Source organism: Diospyros lotus, chromosome 4 (genome assembly GCF_014633365.1).
Source record: "Diospyros lotus cultivar Yz01 chromosome 4, ASM1463336v1, whole genome shotgun sequence".
Classification (NCBI taxonomy): Eukaryota; Viridiplantae; Streptophyta; class Magnoliopsida; order Ericales; family Ebenaceae; genus Diospyros; species Diospyros lotus.
The window spans coordinates 18,025,504-18,045,300 of NC_068341.1; the positions used below are offsets into that span (position 1 = coordinate 18,025,504).

Here is a 19,797-nt window from a genome sequence, read left to right on the forward strand (position 1 = left end):
CCTAGATCTACTGAAATTCAACCATTAGATGCTTTTGATTTTTGGGTATGTGGGTCATTGAGCTAAGGAAAATCTGATAGTCGATTCCAATCCTCAGAATCCACCGTGGGTGGTGGTCGATGACGTTTTTCCAGAAACGAGTTTTGAGTTTTTTGACAATAACATTAATTTTTAGATCTACAAAAAATTAACTATTGGATCAAACTCATTTTTGGATATATGAACCACCACGGTTGGGGGAATCCGATGATCAATTCTGATAATTGGAATCACTAGTCGGCGGCAACAGTAAGGCCGTCGGTTTGTTCGGTTATTTTGTGGGTTTGTTTGGTTTTTGGTTCGGTTCGGTTATCATGGTTTAGGTTTCGGTTAGTTGGAGTTAGTCAGTCGGTTCGGTTTGATTATTACATGCGGTTCACTTCGGTTTGGTTAGTGATTTTCAGTTGGTTCCGTTTGGTTATAATCGATTGCACACCCTTACTTTGTAGCCTAGTAAACTTGTCTCACCAAGTAAATCAAGAATATATTTGCGTTGGCAAAAAGAAATACCTTTTTTCAATTTGGCAAACTCCATTCCGAGAAAGTACTTTAACTTACCTAAGTCCTTGATCTCAAAGTCACTAGCAAGGTCCTTTTTTAACTTTTCTAGTTCAGCTACATCATTACTAGTTAGGATTATGTCATCCATATAAACAATCAAGATAGCAATTTTACCTTCTCTTGAATGCTTATAGAACAAGGTATGGTCTGCTTGACTTTGACAATAACCGTGACATTTACAGCCTTTCCAAAGCGTTCAAACCATTCTCTGGGTGATTATTTAAGGTCATATAAGGATTTCCTCAGTCTGCATACTTTCCCGCTGCCAAATTTTTCTTTAAAGCCAAGAGGCAAACTCATAAATACTTCCCCCTCTAAATCTCCATGCAATAAGGCATTTTTCACATTTAATTGGTGTAGGGACTAGTTAAAATTTACAGCCAGCGAAAGCAAAACTCTAATTGAATTTAACTTTGTGACAAGGGCGAAAGTCTCCTACTAATCAATTCCATAAGTCTATGTAAATCCCTTGGCAACTAGCCTCGCCTTGTATCTTTCTGTACTTTCATCTGCATTGCATTTTATATTAAACACGCATTTGCATCCCATTATTTTCTTACCCCTTGGTAGGTCACCTATCTCCCATGTACCATTTTTTCGTTAGAGCATTCATCCCTTCTAAAATCGCAGATTTCCAATTTTGATCATCTAGAGCTTTCTGTATGTTTCATGGAACAAATAGGTGAGAGATCTTAGTAGTAAAGGCTCTACGATTGTTAGAGAGGTTTTTATATGACAAGTATTTTGAAATGGGATGATTTGTACAAGAACAAGTTCCTTTTCTAAGAGCAATCAGGATGTTAAGATCTGAAGGCTCATTAGGAATGGAATTAGAATTTGAAGAAGTAGGAGTTGGGATCTGTTACAACCTGTTGAAAGAAAGAACCAAAGAACTGAAAAATCCAATCTCTATTGATTCATCCGTAGGTTACAGAATATATACAAGCGTACAATTCTAAGTTAGGAAGTCTTCCAAGAAGAGAAAGATGCCTAAACAACCTTAGGAAATATCTACAATAAGGAAAGATTGTACAAGATACAATCCACTAGTAATACAAGGAAATAAATAAAATAACAAGAATAAAGAAAACAAATCAAAGCAGCAGTAAAAGGAAACAAATTAAATAAGAAACAAATCAAGAAAATAATATCAGCCACTGAAGGAAAGATTACACCGTAAGAAGAGCAGTCCATGTGTGTAAATTCTAACACTCCCCCTCAAGATGGGGAGTGGATATCACACATTCCCATCTTGCTTAGTATCTTGTGAAAAATAGGTCCCGATAAACCCTTAGTAAGTACATCTGCTAGCTGTCTGTTGGTAGGAACAAAAGGAGTGCATATTAAGCCACTGTCAAGCTTCTCTTTGATGAAATGCCTATCAATCTCAACATGCTTGGTTCTATCATGCTGAATCGGGTTGTGAGCTATGCTTATAGTCGACTTGTTGTCACAATATAGGCGCATAGGCACAGTCCATTGAACTTTCAAATCTGTTAGGATAATTGTCAACCAGAGAAGCTCGCAAATGCCTAATGCCATAGACCGGAACTCGGCTTCAACACTTGATCTAGCCACAACATTCTGTTTTTTTACCTTTCCAAGTAATTAAATTTCCACCAAGGAATGTACAATAGCCTGAGGTGGACCTTCTATCTACAAGGGACCCGGCATAACCTGCATTGGTAAATACCTCTAGTGATAGATCACGAGTTCTTCTAAACAAAACACCCTTGCCAGGAGACCCTTTAAGATAATGAAGGATTCTATGCACTGCCTTGAGATGATTTTCCCTAGGATCATGCATAAACTGCCTGGCAACACTCACAGCATGGGCTATATCCGGCCTAGTGTGAGATAAATAAATAAGTTGCCCAACCAAACGCTGATAGGATCCCCTATCTACTGCCCTTGACTCACATTCTACCCTAATTCTGTGATTCGGTTCTATGGGAGTCTCAATGGCCCTACTGCCAAGCATACCTGTTTCAATCAAAAGATCTAGAATATATTTATGCTGGGAAATAAATATTCCATCCTTGGATCAAGCTACTTCTATACCAAAAAAGTATTTTAACTTTCCCAATTCTTTGATCTCAAATTCTCTTGCCAAACAGCCCCTCAAATATTTTATCCCAGCCTTGTCATTCCCGGTAATGATAATATCATCAACATATACCAACAATACTGTTATTTTTCCTGCAATTGAATGATGTATAAACAAGGTATGGTCACCATGACTTTGCTTGTAATCAAATCCAAGTATAACTTGAGCAAACCTCCCAAACCAGGCTCGAGGGGACTGTTTCGGTCCATAGAGGGCCTTTTTTAGCCAACATACAACGCTCCCATCTCTTGTTTGCACTCCAAACCTTAGTGGGATATCCATATAAATTTCTTCCTCCAACTCCCCATGTAAAAAAGCATTTTTAATATCAAATTGAGACAATGGCCAGTCATACATAACCGCTAAGGATAGTAATATTCGGATTGTGTTTATCTTAGCCACTGGGGCAAAAGTGTCTAGGTAGTCTACCCCATATATTTGGGTATACCCTTTAATCACTAGCCTAGCCTTGTACCTTTTTAGGGTCCCATCAGACTTGTATTTAACAGTAAATACCCACTTGCACCTTACCGGCTTCTTCCCTTGTGGTAGTTTAACCAATTCCCAAGTATTGTTCTTCTCAAGTGCTACCATCTCAACCATCATGGCATCCTTCAACACTCATTATCTAATGCTTCAGACACGGTCTTTGGGATTGGAATGGAATGAAGATTGGTTAAAAATTCCTTATGAGCAGGAGATAAATGGGAATATGTCATGAACAAATGAATAGGGTGTTTAGTGCAAGTGTGGGTTCCCTTTTTGAGAGCAATAGGGATATCCAAGTCATAAGGTTCAGATTTAGCTTGGGTAGAGGGGTCAATGTGAGGTTCGGAGGCAATCGATTTAGGTGACAAAGTGGGTTGAACAGGAGATGAAGTAGGGTTAGAATGATTGTCACAAGAATCAGAATTTGGGATAGATGATTCTGCTTGCATAGGGTTTTGGACCAGATTCTTTCTTCTTGTATAGACCTTAAGAGGACTTGTCTATGATAGGTTAGTTTCGTTGTGAACCATTTCTAGAGAATCCTTTAAGATATGTTTTGGCTGGGAGGAGACAACATTAGGGAAAGATTCATAGAGAGGAGGAAAAAACATCTCTTTGTTGAATTCCTCGAGAAATTTGGTCTCCCTCTTAGGATAAGTTTTATCAAAGTATGTGTGAAAATCTCGAATGATTTGAAGGGATTTTGGAGGAGATTGTGGTAGAAGATTGAGGCCATAATGAGATCTGATATTTAGGCTGATTATTTGGGTTGACTTTTATGGTTTCCATATTTTTGTGGTTCTCTTTGTACATGTTAAATAGGGATCAAGTATGTAAAGATTATAGTACAATTGAATAAAAGATTGATTCAACTTCTATATTCTCATCATCTTCATGGTATCAGAGTTGTGGTTACTCTAAAAACCCTAGCAAGCCATGGCCGCCAGCCATGAGTCTACCCAGTCGGTAACTCAGGAAGAAGAATCAGAGATAATCCCCTCCATGGGTTTGGCCGGCAAGTTTGAAAATTCCTCAATTCATTTTACTATAGAAAAGTTGAATGGTAAGAACTACCGAGAATGGGTTCAATCCATCAAGCTGATCATCGACGGTAAAGGCAAACTAGGTTTCCTTACCGGCGAGACCAAACAGCCACCTTCCAAGGACGTAGCAGCCTTCCAGAAATGGCGTTATGAGAATTCCTTCAAAACCTCCTATTTGATCAACTCCATGCGACCAACAATCGACAAAACATACATGTTTCTGCCTACGACGAAAGACGTGTGGGAAGCTGTTCGCGAAACCTACTCCGACGCAAATGAAACAAGGAGAAAGAGAGGTGACAGAATACTACACGGAGATGTTGGGTTTATGACAGGAACTGGACCTCAGCTGTGAAGAATCTTGGGAGTGCATGGGTGATAGTGTGCGATTCAAGAAGAGAATGGAGAATGAGAGAGTGTATGAGTTTCTGGCTGGGTTCAATAGAGAGCTCGACGATGTGAGGAGTCGAGTCTTGGGTCGCCGGCCATTACTGTCCATTCAAGAGGTGTTCTTCGAAGTTCAGCGTGAAGAGAGTAGAAGAAAGGTGATGTTGAAGGAGAAAATAACGCCTGGGCTCGAAGCTTCTGCCCTTGCAACCCGTGGGCCTCCCATAGGATCCAACATGAGGCAAAATAAAAGGCCATTTTGTGACCATTGCAACAAATTGGGCCATTCCAAAGATACCTGTTGGGCCTTACATGGCAAGCCTGCTGACTGGAAGCCCAGATAGCCCAACAAATCCCACAGGTAGTAGGCCTCAACTAAATAGTAAGCAAAAACAAGCGCTCCAGCCCATCACACTCAGTCGGCCTTTATTAGGGGTTTTAACCCCGAGCAACTTGAGAAGCTATATGCTCCTTTTTCGACCTTTCAAGTCTCGGGTCAGTCTTCTACCCCTTTGCCATCGAGTTCCTTAGCCCACAAAGGTACTTTTTTTACTGCTCTTAGTCACAAGGTCACTCCCTGGATTATTGACTCTAGTGCATCTGACCATATGACTGATGCCCATCATTTATTTTCCACATATTCACCTTATGCTGGTAACTTGAAAGTAAAAATTGCAAATGGTACTTTATCCCTAGTAGCTGGCAAGGGGAGTATCTGTATCTCTAAATTTATTACTTTGGAGTCTGTCTTTCATGTTCCTAATCTCTCTTGCAATTTGTTGTCTGTTAGTCAGCTAACCAAACAATCTCACTGCTCAGCTACATTTTTGTCTTCTCATTGTCTTTCAGGACCTATCATTGGGGAAGACGATTGGCTGTATTAAGGATTGTGAGGGGTTCTACTACTTTGATGACGCTCACATGAGTAAACAGTGTCATCCTTCTATTTGTAATTCTGCATCTAGACCTAGGGATAGTGACCTTTTGTTATGGCACAAATGGGCCATCCTAGTTTTCAATATTTAAAACATTTGTTTCCTTGACTTTGTTCGAATAAAATTCCCTTGGATTTACAATGTGAAGTCTGTGAACTTGCAAAACATAATCGTGCTACTTTTCCCTCATCTCCTTATCGACCATCACTGCCTTTTACCCTGATTCACAATGATCTTTGGGGGCCTTCACGAGTTCTCAATAGGACCCACAAAAAATGGTTTATTACTTTTATTGATGACCATTCTCGTCTTTGTTGGGTGTATTTACTACACGATAAATCTAAGGTTAGTTTTGTATTCATGAACTTCTACACTATGATTTACACCCAATTTCACACAAAAATCCAAATTCTTCATACTGATAATGGCACTAAGTACTTCAATTATTCTTTGGGCTCCTATCTTCAAGACAAATGTATTATTCACCAGAGTTCTTGCATTCACACCCCCCAACAAAATGGGGTTGTTGAATGGAAAAACGACATATTCTTGAGGTAGCTCGTGCCCTACTGTTCACCTCTCACATGAAAAATAAATTTTGGGGTGATGTCATTCTAACCTCCGCATTCCTCATCAATCGAATGCCTAGTCAAGTTCTCTCATTTGCAACCCCTATCTAAAAGTTCTAGGAAACCTTTCTTGATTCTCGGCTCAATTCATCTCTCCCACTTCGTGTTTTCGGGTCCACGGTGTTTGTCCACATTCACGCCTCCCAATGTAATAAGTTGGATCCTAGAGCTCCCAAATGTGTCTTCCTTGGCTACTCTCCCACTTAGAAGGGTTACAAATGTTATGACCCTCTCTCACAGAAGTTATTTGTTAGTCTGGATGTCACATTTTTGAGCATACTCCCTACTATTTGCTTCAGGGGGAGTCCTTGAGTGAAGCTCGACCCTCAAACACCGACTTTGATGTTGCGATCTTTGAATCTACCCCATACAATACACCCTCTCCTTCTTTGTCCAACACAGAAGGAATCTTGAACTCAGGGGGAGGTGTGGGAAAACAAACAGACAGGGAGACACTTGTCTACTCAAGGAGACCTAAATCAAAGCCCAATGAGACTCTCGCATCCGAAGCACCAAAAGAGTCAGAATCGATGATAGCTCTAACTACTCATGAGCCAAAACCCAATCCTAACCAGGTAAAAAATGATGATGACTTACCCATTGCAATTAGAAAACAACCTCGTTCATGCACTCTCCATCCTATCTCAAGATTTGTATCTTACAATGCTCTTTCTGCCAAATGTCGTGCTTTTACATCTAACCTTGACAGATTCCAGATTCCTAAGAATATTCAAGAAGCCTTGGAGATTCCAGAATGGAGAGAAGCAGTGATGGAAGAAATAAGGGCATTAGAAAAAAATGGAACTTGGGAGGTGATGACTTTGCCAAGGGGGAAGAAACTAGTGGGCTGTAAGTGGGTGTTCACGGTGAAGTGCAAGGCGGATGGCACAATAGAACGGTACAAAGCCTGCCTAGTTGCAAAGGGGTTCACTTAGACATACGGTATTGACTACACGGAGACATTTGCACCAGTAGCAAAACTGAATACTATACGAGTTCTCTTTGGCAGCAAACCTGGACTGGCCACTCCATCAGTTTGACATAAAAAATGCTTTTTTGAATGGTGAGCTAGAGGAAGAAGTGTTCATGACGCTACCACCAAGATTTTACAAGGAGAGAAAAGAAACCAAAGTATGTAAGTTGAAGGAATCCCTGTATGGACTCAAACAATCACCGAGAGCATGGTTTGATAGATTTGCAAAGGTGATAAAGAATCAAGGATACTGACAGGGATAGTTAAAGCACACTATGTTCTTCAAACAATTCAATGATGGAAGGAGTACCATCCTGATCCTATGTGTTGACGACATCATTCTCATTGGAGATGACATAAGAGAGGTGGAAAGGTTGAAGAAGGTCTTAGCCACCAAGTTTGAGGTAAAAAACCTAGGTCAAATGCGATATTTTCTGGGAATGGAAGTCACCAGATCAAGGAAGGGAATTAGTGTCTCCCAGAGAAAGTATGTACTTGACCTTTTGACTGAGACTAGTATGCTTGGTTGCAAGCCAAGCGATACTCCGATCGAGGCAGGAAAAAGAACGGAAGACATTGGAAAGCCTGTGGATAGAGAAAGATATAAGAGACTACTAGGTAGATTGATCTACTTATCTCACACTAGACTTGACATTGCTTTTGTTGTAAGTGTGGTCAGTCAGCACATGCATTCACCAAAGGAGAGTTACCTAGAAGCGGTATATAAGATTCTCAGATATCTGAAAGGCTCTCCAGGGCGAGGTCTATTCTTTAAAAAGGGAGACAGTAAGAAGATAGAGATCTATACAGATGTAGATTGAGCAGGATCAGCAGAAGACAAAAGGTCTACTACCGGCTACTGTACCTATGTTTGGGCAAATCTAGTATCATGGAGGAGTAAGAAGCAGAGTGTGGTAGCCAGAAGTAGTGCTGAAGCTGAATTCAGAGCTGTTGCACAAGGGATGTGTGAAGGGCCATGGTTACAAAAGCTTTTGGAGGAACTACATATCACAGTAGAGTTCCTCATCAAACTCTATTGCGACAACAAAGTTGCTATCAGTATTTTCCATAATCCTGTTCAGCACGACATGACTAAACATATAGAAGTTGACAGACATTTTATAAAGGAGAAAATTGAGAAAGGGACAATCTGCATGACCTATATCCCTACAAGAGAACAATTAGTAGATATATTCACTAAGGGATTACAGAGGTCCAGCTTTGAAGAGTTGATCTATGATCCAACTTAAGGGGGAGTGTAGAAATCTCGAATAATTTGAAGGGAATTTGGAGGAGATTGAGGCTATAATAAGATCCGATATTTAGGTTGATTATTTGGGTTACTTTTATGGTTTCCATATTTTTTTGGTTCTCTTTGTACATGTTAAATAGGGACCGAGTATGTAAAGAATATAGTACAATTGAATAAAATATTGATTCAACTTCCATATTCTCATCGTCTTCAGTATGGTTTGTCCTCCATGAAGCTAATAGGCTGAAACAAAAAACCGTTTGGATGGTGGATGGAAGCACTTATATCCCTTTTGGGTGGAGGGATACCCAACAAAAATACATTTAAGTGCTCTAGGATCTAACTTGCTTCTTTAAGGTGAATGATTATGAACAAAAACCACACAACCAAACACTTTAGGATTGATTCCATTGGATAATTTAAAGTCTGGGAAAAATTTAGAAAGGAGTTGAATAGGACTATTTGAGTTGAGACTTCTAGAGGGAAGCCTATTAATCAAATAAGTTGTTGTCAAGGTTTCTTCTCCCCAATAATGTTTAGGCACATTATTGTGGAAAAGCAAAGACCTAATAATAGCTAGAAGATGCCCATTTTTTCTCTCAGTTACCCCATTCTGCTGAGGGGCATACACACATGATGACTCATGAATTATACCATGTTTTTGTAAAAAACTAGACAAAGTTTGGTTGAAGAAATCCTTAGCATTATTAGTTCTTATCCTTTTGATTTCAGTTCCAAATTGAGTCTTGATCATTTTACAAAAACTGGGAAATATAGTGCACACTTTGAACGTAGACTTCAAGATATAAAGCCAAGTCACCCGTGTATAGTCATTAACAAACACCACAAACCATTTAGCTCCAAATAAATTTGGGACTAAAGAGGGGCCCCAAATGTCACTATGAATGAAGTCAAAAGGATGAGAACTCTTATTATTATTAAGAGGAAAAGAGGCCATTTTGTGTTTAGCCAACTCACACACATCACACTGAAAACTCTTTACATCTAATCCCTTGAACAAAGAGGGATACATATCATGAAGAACTTTGAAAGCTGGATGCCCTAAATAGAAATGATGCAGCCAAATTACATCTTTATTGGATTGAGCTAAAAATGAAACTGGAAATTATCCCCCATCACTTTTTCCACTTAGATCTTTAAGATGATAGAGACCATCCTTTACCCTAGCACGCCCAATCACCTTTCTCGATTCCTTTTCCTGAAATTCACAAAAGGATAGGAGATGGCATGACAATTAGAATCATGGGTCACTTTTTGGATAGAAACTAGATTGGTACAAAGTTTAGGGACATGAAGGACATCTCATAGGATTAGGTTTCTATCAATGAGAATATTTCCTTGACCTGCCATGGTTGTTAAGGATCCATCGGCTAGCATAATTTTCTTGGTACTAGGACATGGTTTATAGGTCAAAATTTTTTTAGAGGATGGTGTCATATGATCGGTTGCCCCAGAGTCAAGAATCCAAGTATATTTAAAGGCCTTGTCTGAAGTATGTAAATTAAATGAGGTAGAAGATATACCTGTGAAGGCTAAGTTAGAAGCACTAGTATTTGCACCCAATCCCTTCTCAATGGAATCCAACAGGCTTCTTAACTTCTCTATCTCCTCCTTCCTCAACAGCTCCACCGAATTGACCTGTTCTGTAGGCTCATTCCCTGCACTGGTTTTACCATTTGCTACATAAGCTTGCCCCTTTGATTATTCCCATTTTTTTGGTTTACCATGAAGTTTTCAGCACCTATCAATTGTGTGTCTGGGCTTTTTGCAGAAGGTACACCATAATTTGTCCTTATTTGTGATCTTGGTGAAATCTATTCCCCCTCTTTCCACCCTAGTAAATTTCTCCTGACAAAGACCACCATTTAGGGATAATAAGGCTGAGTTTTCCATAGGCTGCACTTCAAGCATTACTCCTCTTCTACTTTCCTCGGCCCTAACAATCGAAATTGCTTCATTTAAAGATGGAAACTCAAGCTTACCAAGAATCTGGACTCGCACTGCATCATATTCTGCATTAAGCCCTATAAGGAAGTCATATGTCCTCTATCTTTCCACACACTTCTTTTGAATGGCAACATCTTCACTACACTTCATTTGGATGCACTGATAGTGATCCACCCAATGTTCTAAAAATCGGCCTAGGCGGCTGCTAGTCGCCACAATTTTGGCCTAATCGGCCCCCTTAGGCGCCGACCCGGCTAATCGGTGTCAAGCGGCGCCTAATCGGCCATGGCGGCCGCCTAGCCCCATGAACCGCCTCGACCGCTTGCTTTCTCTGTTGTGGTGCCTAAGTTGATTTAGGGTTTTTTTCCCCTTACCCATTCTCTCTCTCGTCTTGCCATCATCGCTTACTCTCTCTGTTGTTGTCGCCACCGACTGTCTCTCGCCACTTTCTCTTTCTATCTCAGCCTTTCTTATCACACGCTGCCGCCGCTGCTTCTTATGGATAGTGAACTCGTCATCGCCACCGCCGTCGCTTGCTCTGTGTAGTTGCAGCCGCCATCGCTGCTTGCAGGAAGAGGGTTGCTCTTTCTCTCTCTCTCTCTCTGAGTGTCAACCTTTGCTCTTCTCTCTCTCGCCCCTTTGGTTTATATATATAATATATAATATAATAATTCTATTAATATATAGATATATTAATAAATTTATATATATATAAATAGAAATAAAGTTATATATATAATCTCTATATATATGAATATATATGCATGTATGTGTATTTAGGATAATATAAATTTTATTTAAATAAATTTTTTATACACCGCCTAGGTGGCCTAGGCGCTAGGCCCCATCTTGGCGCCCGATTAGCGCTTAGCCCGTTTTAGAACACTGGATCCAACTCTTGCCACAAGGTTTGCAATAAACTTGCATACTCAGTTATAGACCGAGTTCCTTGTTTGGTGGCTATTACTTTGGTTCTGATTTCATAGGTTTGGGCAACATCGTTTACCTTGGAATAAGTCATCCTCACCGCGTCCCAGATCTCCTTAGTCGTAGTGAGAAACATCAATGTGTCACTAATCTCTGGAATCATTGAGTTCCGGAGCCAGGACATGATCAATGAGTTCTCTTCGTCCCACGCAGCATATGCTGGATCATCATCCTTTGGTCCAGTGCTAATTAAATGGCTCAGCTTCCCCTTGCCTTAAAGGAAAGTCTTGACCAGCTAGGACCACTTGAGATAATTCTTGCCGGTCAGCTTAAACGCAGCTTGTATCTACTGCAATTCTCCGTCAGTAACTCCATCGCTACCGGAGTTTCCAGAGAGGGTAACCTCATTCGTACCTTCGTTGATATTTCCGGATTCATTGGTTTCACTCATGGCTTCAATTTATGAACGAGATTTGAAGGGAAGGATAACGGACAAATCGGTTTCAAATAACCGAGAAAGGATGAGCTTGAATCACAGAATTTTGATTTCAAGCAATCAGAAAAATGGATTGGATCAGACTATGGCTTTGATACCATGTTGAAAGAAAGGACCAAAGAATTGAAAAATCTAATCTCTATTGATTCATTCGTAGGTTACAGAATATATACAGGCTTACAATTCTAAGTTAGCCAGTCTTCCAAGAAGAGAAAGATGCCTAAACAACCTTAGGAAATATCTACAATAAGGAAAGATTGTACAAGATACAATCCACTAGTAATACAAGGAAACAAATTAAATAAGAAACAAATCAAGAAAACAATGTCAGCTACTGAAGCCGAAGGAAAGATTGCACCGTAAAAAGAGTAGTCCGTGTGTGTAAATTCCAACACAACCTTCAGGTAGAACTCACCATTCAAAAGCTAGTTTTCAAGGGAAGGGTGTCCAAGAGGTTATAAACCTCACACCAAGAGCCTAAACTTCCGATGTGGGACTATCAGAGCTAGCCCCATGTCTGCCAGTTGCAATCGTGTGGCGATGGAGGTGATGCTGGCATTACAGTGTTCGTCTGGGACTAGCCGTGGCTAGTGCACAACCTGTCGTTGTGGGCGCCAGATTGCGGAGCGTGGTGGTATGTTATGGTCTACTGCAAGGTATGGAACTTGTCCCACATCTGAAGTTTAGACTCTTGGTGTGGGGTATATAACCTCTTGGGTACCATCCCATTGACAGTTAGCTTTTGAGGGTGAGTTCTACCCAAGGGTTGTAACACTTATCCCACGTCGAAAGTTTAGGCTCTCGGTGTGGGGTTTATAACCTCTTACTATTAGTTCTATATAATGGCAAATATATCCCAAGAGGGGGGGGGGGGGGGTGAATTGGGATTTGGGTGATTTTAAGAAACTTGAAGAACTTTAGTTAATCAGGATACTAGGTTTCGAAACCTGAAGGAGTATGTTTCGAAACTGACCTCTCTGTTTAGTATGTTTCGAAATCTTACTTACTGGAAGGTGTGTTTCGAAACCAACTGTAATATGTTTAGAAACCTTGTTCTCTGGTTAGCTTATTTTGAAACTTATTTTACTTTTGAAAAACGGTTCTTTTGAATACACAGATAACACCAATAAACCAATGAGATAATCAAGACACGAGCACACGAGATTTATAGTGGTTCGGCACCGGCCTACTCCACTACCTTCAAGCTTACCCACTTGAAGGATTTTCAACCACAAGCACTTTTCACTTAGTGATCAACATACCAAAGGTTTTGCCACGGTTCACCTTAAAACCTTACACAGTGAGTTTTTATGGCTTAACTCAAACCTTTACCACAATGAGCTTTTTCGTGATAAACTCGAACCTTACAACTTGTGAGTTTTTAGGCTCAACTCAAACCTTACAGCTTTAAACGAGATAAATAAAGTTTACCTCTTACAGCTCAATGGATTTATGTAATGAAAACGACTTACCAAAACACGGCTGTACAAACCTCTTTGGTTTGAAAATTGGAGAGCATAGATGAATGAATGCTTTGGCTAGCTTCTCCTTTTTCACTTCACACAGCACACTTGAAGATAGATACAGAGGATCTTCGTTGAAATCTTTCTCAACTATTTTCGTTCACATGTGCTTGTGAGTGTAACGTGTGTCTCTTGAGAGTATAGATGAATAAGTGCTTGCTCTCTTTTTTCTTGTGTATGTATATCCCCTTTCATCTTTAAAGACCTGCTATATATATATATATTGAGAAACAAAGTTCTGACTGGAAATAGCCGTTAGAGACAAGATCAGAAAAGTAGGTTTCGAAACATACATACTATATTTCGAAATATCATAAAACTAGACCAAGGTTTCGAAACATGAAACTCAGGTTTCGAAACATCACAGCTTCCAACTGGACAAAGCACTTAGAGACATAGACAAGTGGGAGACAATGTCCTTGAGGAATCTTATGGACAATAGAATATAAAAACAATCTCCACTTAGACATTTAACAAAAGATATTGCAGGGCATGGAGAGATTACTTCAAAAGGATATTTAAATGGTTTTTGTTTAAACAAACACTCAGCTTCCATATTATCTGGTTTTGAAAATATTCTGCTGACACAGAGTCAGAAGTTTCGAAACATAGACATGAGGTTTCGAAACCTACTTCGAAAACTTCTTTCAAAACATATGCAACTCAAAACAAACAGTTGAATGTACAGCAGACAAAGACATAGGTTTCGAAACATGATAGGGTGGGTTTCGAAACATACTTCTTAAATTCAATATAGGTTTCGAAATATGACATGCAGATTTAGCAAACAATGAAATCTAGTCCAAGACTATTTCGAAACATATGTAGAAACATATAAGAACAGTGTTTCGAAACATAGACACTTGATTTCGAAACATCATTCATGCATTTGGATTCTTTCAAACATTTAAGCTAGCGCGCCTAAAAACTACTTATGCACTGTTTCGAAATATGAAGCCTATTTCGAAACATGATTATCTCAAAGATAGATTTTTCATCAAAACTATTTTTCTCATATACCAAAAAATATGATACAACATTTGCCCCCCCCCCCCCCCCCCCCGCGCGCGCGCCAATTAACTTTTGAGGGTGAGTTCTACCCAAGGGTTGTAACAGGATCAAGGAATTACCTGGAAGATTCTTGGGCCCATCACTCTAAGATTTGGATTGGCCTTGTGTTGGAGTAACAGGTAGGCCCTTTTCTTTTTGTATGATTTTTTCTTCTAGTATAGACTTGAAGTTCAGAATCCAGGTTTTGTTGTAGTATTCCTCTCCCTGAATTTAAATCATCAGTACTTGGCAAAAATAGATTGGGATTATTGTGCTTTTCTAAAACTGGATTTGTTGTAGGCTGTTCCATAATTGTATTGGGAAGAGATACAACACTCCAAAAATTATCTTCCTCTCTCTTATTCTCCCCCTAAAGAGAATTTTTAAAAAAGGGTTCATATTCAACAAAGGTCACATCCATACTGACATACATTTTTTTTTTGGTTTTTGGATTGTAGCATTTGTAGCCCTTTTTGTTAGGAGCATACCCTGTAAAAACACATTTTTTTTCCCTAGGCTCTAGTTTGGACCTGAATTTAGCAAGTACGTGAACATAAACAGTGAAGCCAAACACCTTAAGAGGAAGACCTTCTTGTATTTTAAATTTTGGAAAAACAAATTTCAAACAATCCAATGGAGTTGTATATTTTAAGATCCTAGTAGGCATCCTATTAATCAAGTTGTTGTCAACATAGCCTCATCCCATAAATATTTTGGGATGTTTGTTGAAAACACAATAGCACGAGCACCTTCAGATAAATGTTTGTTTTTCCATTTAACAATTCCATTTTGTTCTGAGGTATCTCTGCAAGTGGATTGGTGTTGAATTTCTTTTTCCTTTAAAAATTTTTCCAATCATTCATTGAAATATTCCGTTCCATTATCAGAACGAAGTATTCCAATTTTGGTTTGGAATTAATTTTCAATCATGTTAGAAAAATCTTTAAATAATTGAGTTATTTCAGATTTTCACTCATCAAATAAATCTAACACAACCGAATATGATCATCAATGAAAGTTACAAACCATATTTTTCCAGTTAGAGTTGTGACTTTAGAGGTTCCCCAAATATCACTATGAACCAAGTAAAAAGGTTTTGAGGGACAATATGGTTTTGCAACATATGTAGTACAATGACTTTTGGACAAGTAGCAGCTTTCACATTGAAATAAGGAAACATCCATATTTTTAAACAACTTGAGAAATAAATGTTTAAGATACTGAAAATTGGGGTGTTCTAGTCTATGATGTCTTCGTGAGATTTCCATTCATAGTCATTGAATAGGTCTAGCTCTTGCCACAACCTTTTCAGAGAATTGAAATATTTTGTAACACTATCTCCTCCTTGCCGGATCTCACCAAGTTTGAGGGTCAACTCGTATACTTGGGACTGATTTCCCTAATTTGAATACATTTGGGTCTCATTGTCCCAAAGTTCCTTCGCCATTGCATAGCACATGTAATTTGCACTGATTTCTTCTTCCATTGAATTCACCAACCATGCCATGACCATGGAATTTTCTATATCCCATGTGATGTGGAGTAGGTTGGATCCTTCTCATTAGGCGGCTTTGTATTGCTGGTTAGATACCCAATCTTGTCACGCCCACATATGTACATCTGAACTAATTGAGATCAGCATAGAAAGTTATCACCATTCAACCTAATGGTGGTGATTTGGACAGGACTGGACTGAGTTTCGAAATTTCTATGTGGGCTTGAGGCTGGAGTAGAGGTACAAGACTCAGATGAAATTTCAGACATGGTGAAAACAGGGCTGCGATTGAACAGTTATGGCTCTGATACCATGAATGAAAAGGGAAGTGAATAATAGGTTTACTTGAATAGCGCAACTGAATAATTGAATGACAAAACTTGTGTAAAAAGACAACTGTAAGAGAATGAGTTTGCTTCAATACATCACTAATGTGTACATCAGTTTATATACATATATTCTAATCCTTGATTAGAAATCTACATTAATGACAAATCTATACAATAATGGGAAATAACAGAAATAGGAAACTGCTAATTTATAGTTATACATATTCTACTTCCTATTAGGCTAAGCTATATTTAGAAACACAGGAAGAGACAGCTAGAGATTTGTACAGCCGTGTCATTCCTGATTTTCCTCGTGAAGTCCTAGGTTTTACCTGGCTAATGTGAGCTCAAAATTGGAGCTTTTTTGAAGATGTACTGTTTTCTTCTAAAAACTGAAATGTAAAGTAATAATAAACTTGAAATATTAAGGAGTAGAACATATTACCTTGGCGATTACTAATTGTTTAGCTTCACTGATAGCAAGTTCTACCCTGTAGAGATAATGGATACACCAAATATTGCCCCAAATAGGACACCGCTAACAATTTATGCCGTGGAGGAAGTTGGGTAGAAAAATCCTTGCTGTGAGTTTCCATATAGGTGGATCGGTTGTTCCTTTATATTTAAATGTTTATGCAACCTTTCTGTTTTCTGATTCACATACTAAACATATATGTTGATTAATGTCTACCATAATTGAGGGATTAGTTTGGACCAGCAAACCTAGGCCTGGGGTATCTCATAAGTTTTTATTGGATATATCAGTAGACATTTTGTACACTTTTAGCTCATCAAATCCCATGAACGCCATGTCAATTTTTCCAAGTTGAAGGCAATCAGAGGCAATGAATATTCAATTAATGCACGCCAAAGCTTAAGACATTTAATCATACAGAAATTATTGCGAGTACAGATTATAACTCTACTGTTTGAACCACGTGCAAGAAAGACATGAGTGCCATCCTGGTTTAATGCATAATTCCTTAGTTTGAAATTACTCTTATTCTTCTATTAATACTCATATAGGAGATGAAAACTGCCAATATGATCACTTCCTGACTTTTCATATAAAAATTAATAAATAAATAATACAGAGAAAAAAACAAGAAAACTAGATAAGAGAGGTGCTACATTTTGTGGGAACTTTGTTAAAGTGGGTAACTTGTTGATATTGAACATGGTGTGTTACATAAATATCATTTTACAGTTAGGTAGTGCATCTAATGATGTATTTGAGTCCTTTTTTACTTTATATACTTGGTGGGGAAAATTCATGAACTTAACACCTAAAGACATACCAAAATTTGTGCAATTTTGACAAATGATGGAATTTGATTCAAGTAGCCAACTTTGTTCGCGTATTGAATTGTTAAAAGGTGTCTGAATCTCTGTGGGTGAGTTTGCATGTTATTATATTATAACAAGTATATACTGGGGTTAATTATTATGTTTGTTTCTCCTATGCATCATCAGGTTTGGGTGGCATACAAAGAATCAAGTTGGACAAGTGCATTCTCTTGGATAATTCTGTTGATATGTTTTGGGAGGTAATTTATCCTTGACAATTTACTACAACAACCACCATTCAATTCCTAGACTGACAAATACAACCATTGCCTTATGCATAAGCTGATGCATTACTGGTTTGCTGTTGGAATGGTCATGGTACTATATTGTCCAATGTGATGCAAGTCTGACATTTATATTGGAAGGGACTGAAATCTTTGCTTACGAGGAATAGAGGTTTATAGTGGTTAACACATCGTGATTATGCTCTTATGCCTGATAAAGTGACAGTTTTAACACTGGTATGATAAGATTATTAAATTAATTCCCAAATTGAAGACCGCTTTTAGCCCATAAGCTTCTATTCTGTCCTCATTTTGACTATTAAAAATTCAGATTACATTTTCTTTCCAGATGAGTAGTTATCGAGCATTTCTTTGTCACTTGAACTTTTAGACCTCTTTCTGATTTCAATATTACATATTTGGTATGCATTTATACCCTGATCATAATGACAATTCTCTCTATGATTACCTATTATCTATAAAGCATGGACACTCTGTAGAGGCTGTCGTACTAGTATCACTGATATGTCGGATGCACCAACAGGTCCAACACGCCACCAATACATGTCGGACACGCACACGTGACATATCCGACACTTTTAAATTTTTTTAGAAAGATTAAGGAGGGGACATACATGCGTAGGACATGTGTGTCCTCTATGTAGACACGTCAAAGAATAAAAAATAAGAATTTTCTTTTTGACTCTTCAGTTTTCTGACTTGATAATTGCATGACTGTTCAATTTTTATACCTTTCATACTTCTATTCTCTGCCTCTTTAAACATCCACTAGATTGTGAGGGACAAAGACGACCAGACTTTAAGTTGATTGCTAATTAGATTAGAGATTCATTTGGAATTTTGGCTTGTGAATCTTAATTTCATATTTATGAGTTTGGAGTATAGTTTTGAAACTTCATCATGCCATTAAAAATATAAAAAAATTATTTCATTAATTAACATATCTCGATTGTGTCATTGCCTATTTTTTTGAAAAATGTTGTGTCATCATGTCACAAGTCCTGTGTTCCTGTGTCGTTTCTGTGTTTCATAGCCCATTATTATAGACAAGATCATCTATTAGAGGATGTTGAATAAATATTTTATAAATCATCAATGTGAACAGCTATTGCATAGCTAATTTCTATTAATTACATAACACTTCCCTGCTGCAAATACCCATCACCTATCAATGCTGCAAGGATAAGTAGACAAACAGAAGTTTACTAGTTAGCTCTCCCCGTGCATTAAATGTCATGCCTGTTGGGTACTTGTTTGTTGAATTGGATATCTGACTTTTTCTTTCAATGGTGGAAGCACTTTTATCGATTATGTATAATAATTATAAACAGGAATTGCTCGTCTTCTAGGAGCGAAATGGAATTACCGCAGCTGCATTCTCATTTAAATTCTTTTGTATGCTGAACCATGTGGTTTTCCTCGTAATGCCTTCAAAGTTAGCTTTAATGATTTACCTTCATTTTAATCCAGCATCACGACTTGCACCTACATTGTTCGGCAGCTTGTGTATCTCCCATCTCAAGGTCCTGTTCATCTCATTCTCCTAAATAGCAGCAACAGGCAAGTTTAATCCTATGGAAGTTCCAAATTCTTACATTTATACAGGTAACTTCCTGTAAAAGGTCAATAATTAGAAATTGGTTTTGAACTCTTCTTGTGAATTGTTTGACAACTCAAAACGTGTACTAATGCGACTGATATAATTCCACTTTGCTTTAGTTAAGTCCTTGGGAGTGTCCCTTTTTGCACATATACTTTTATACAATTTGTTCCAAGTGAGATGGCAGGGAACTGGTTATTGCTTGACTAAAAGGATCATGAAGATGGTTGTTGCATATTCTATCTTGAGCTGATTGATCTTTACTAAGTTATATTCTTTCAAACACCCAAGGCAAAGCGTAGTGGCTTATTGATCACCAAGCTATCCCTATTGATCTATCTGTAATGGGTTAGTTTCACTTTCATCCAATTGGTTTGATAAATAATAATGAATTAATAAAGA

At 38.3% G+C, this 19,797-nt stretch overlaps 1 protein-coding gene across 3 annotated transcripts in view; it reads left to right on the forward strand.

Moving 5' to 3' along the window:
• The window catches only part of LOC127799331 (uncharacterized), a 74,345-nt gene that overhangs the window by 37,003 nt on the left and 17,545 nt on the right, over positions 1-19,797 (forward strand). For 2 of the 3 annotated variants that reach the window (XM_052333271.1, XM_052333270.1), the window contains exons 7-8: positions 17,677-17,750; positions 19,266-19,400. In XM_052333271.1, the coding sequence (XP_052189231.1) occupies positions 17,677-17,750; positions 19,266-19,365 (174 nt within the window). In that variant the 3' untranslated portion in view covers positions 19,366-19,400. The remainder of the gene's footprint in view (positions 1-17,676; positions 17,751-19,265; positions 19,401-19,797) is intronic. The other variant, XM_052333269.1, reaches the window with a different exon arrangement.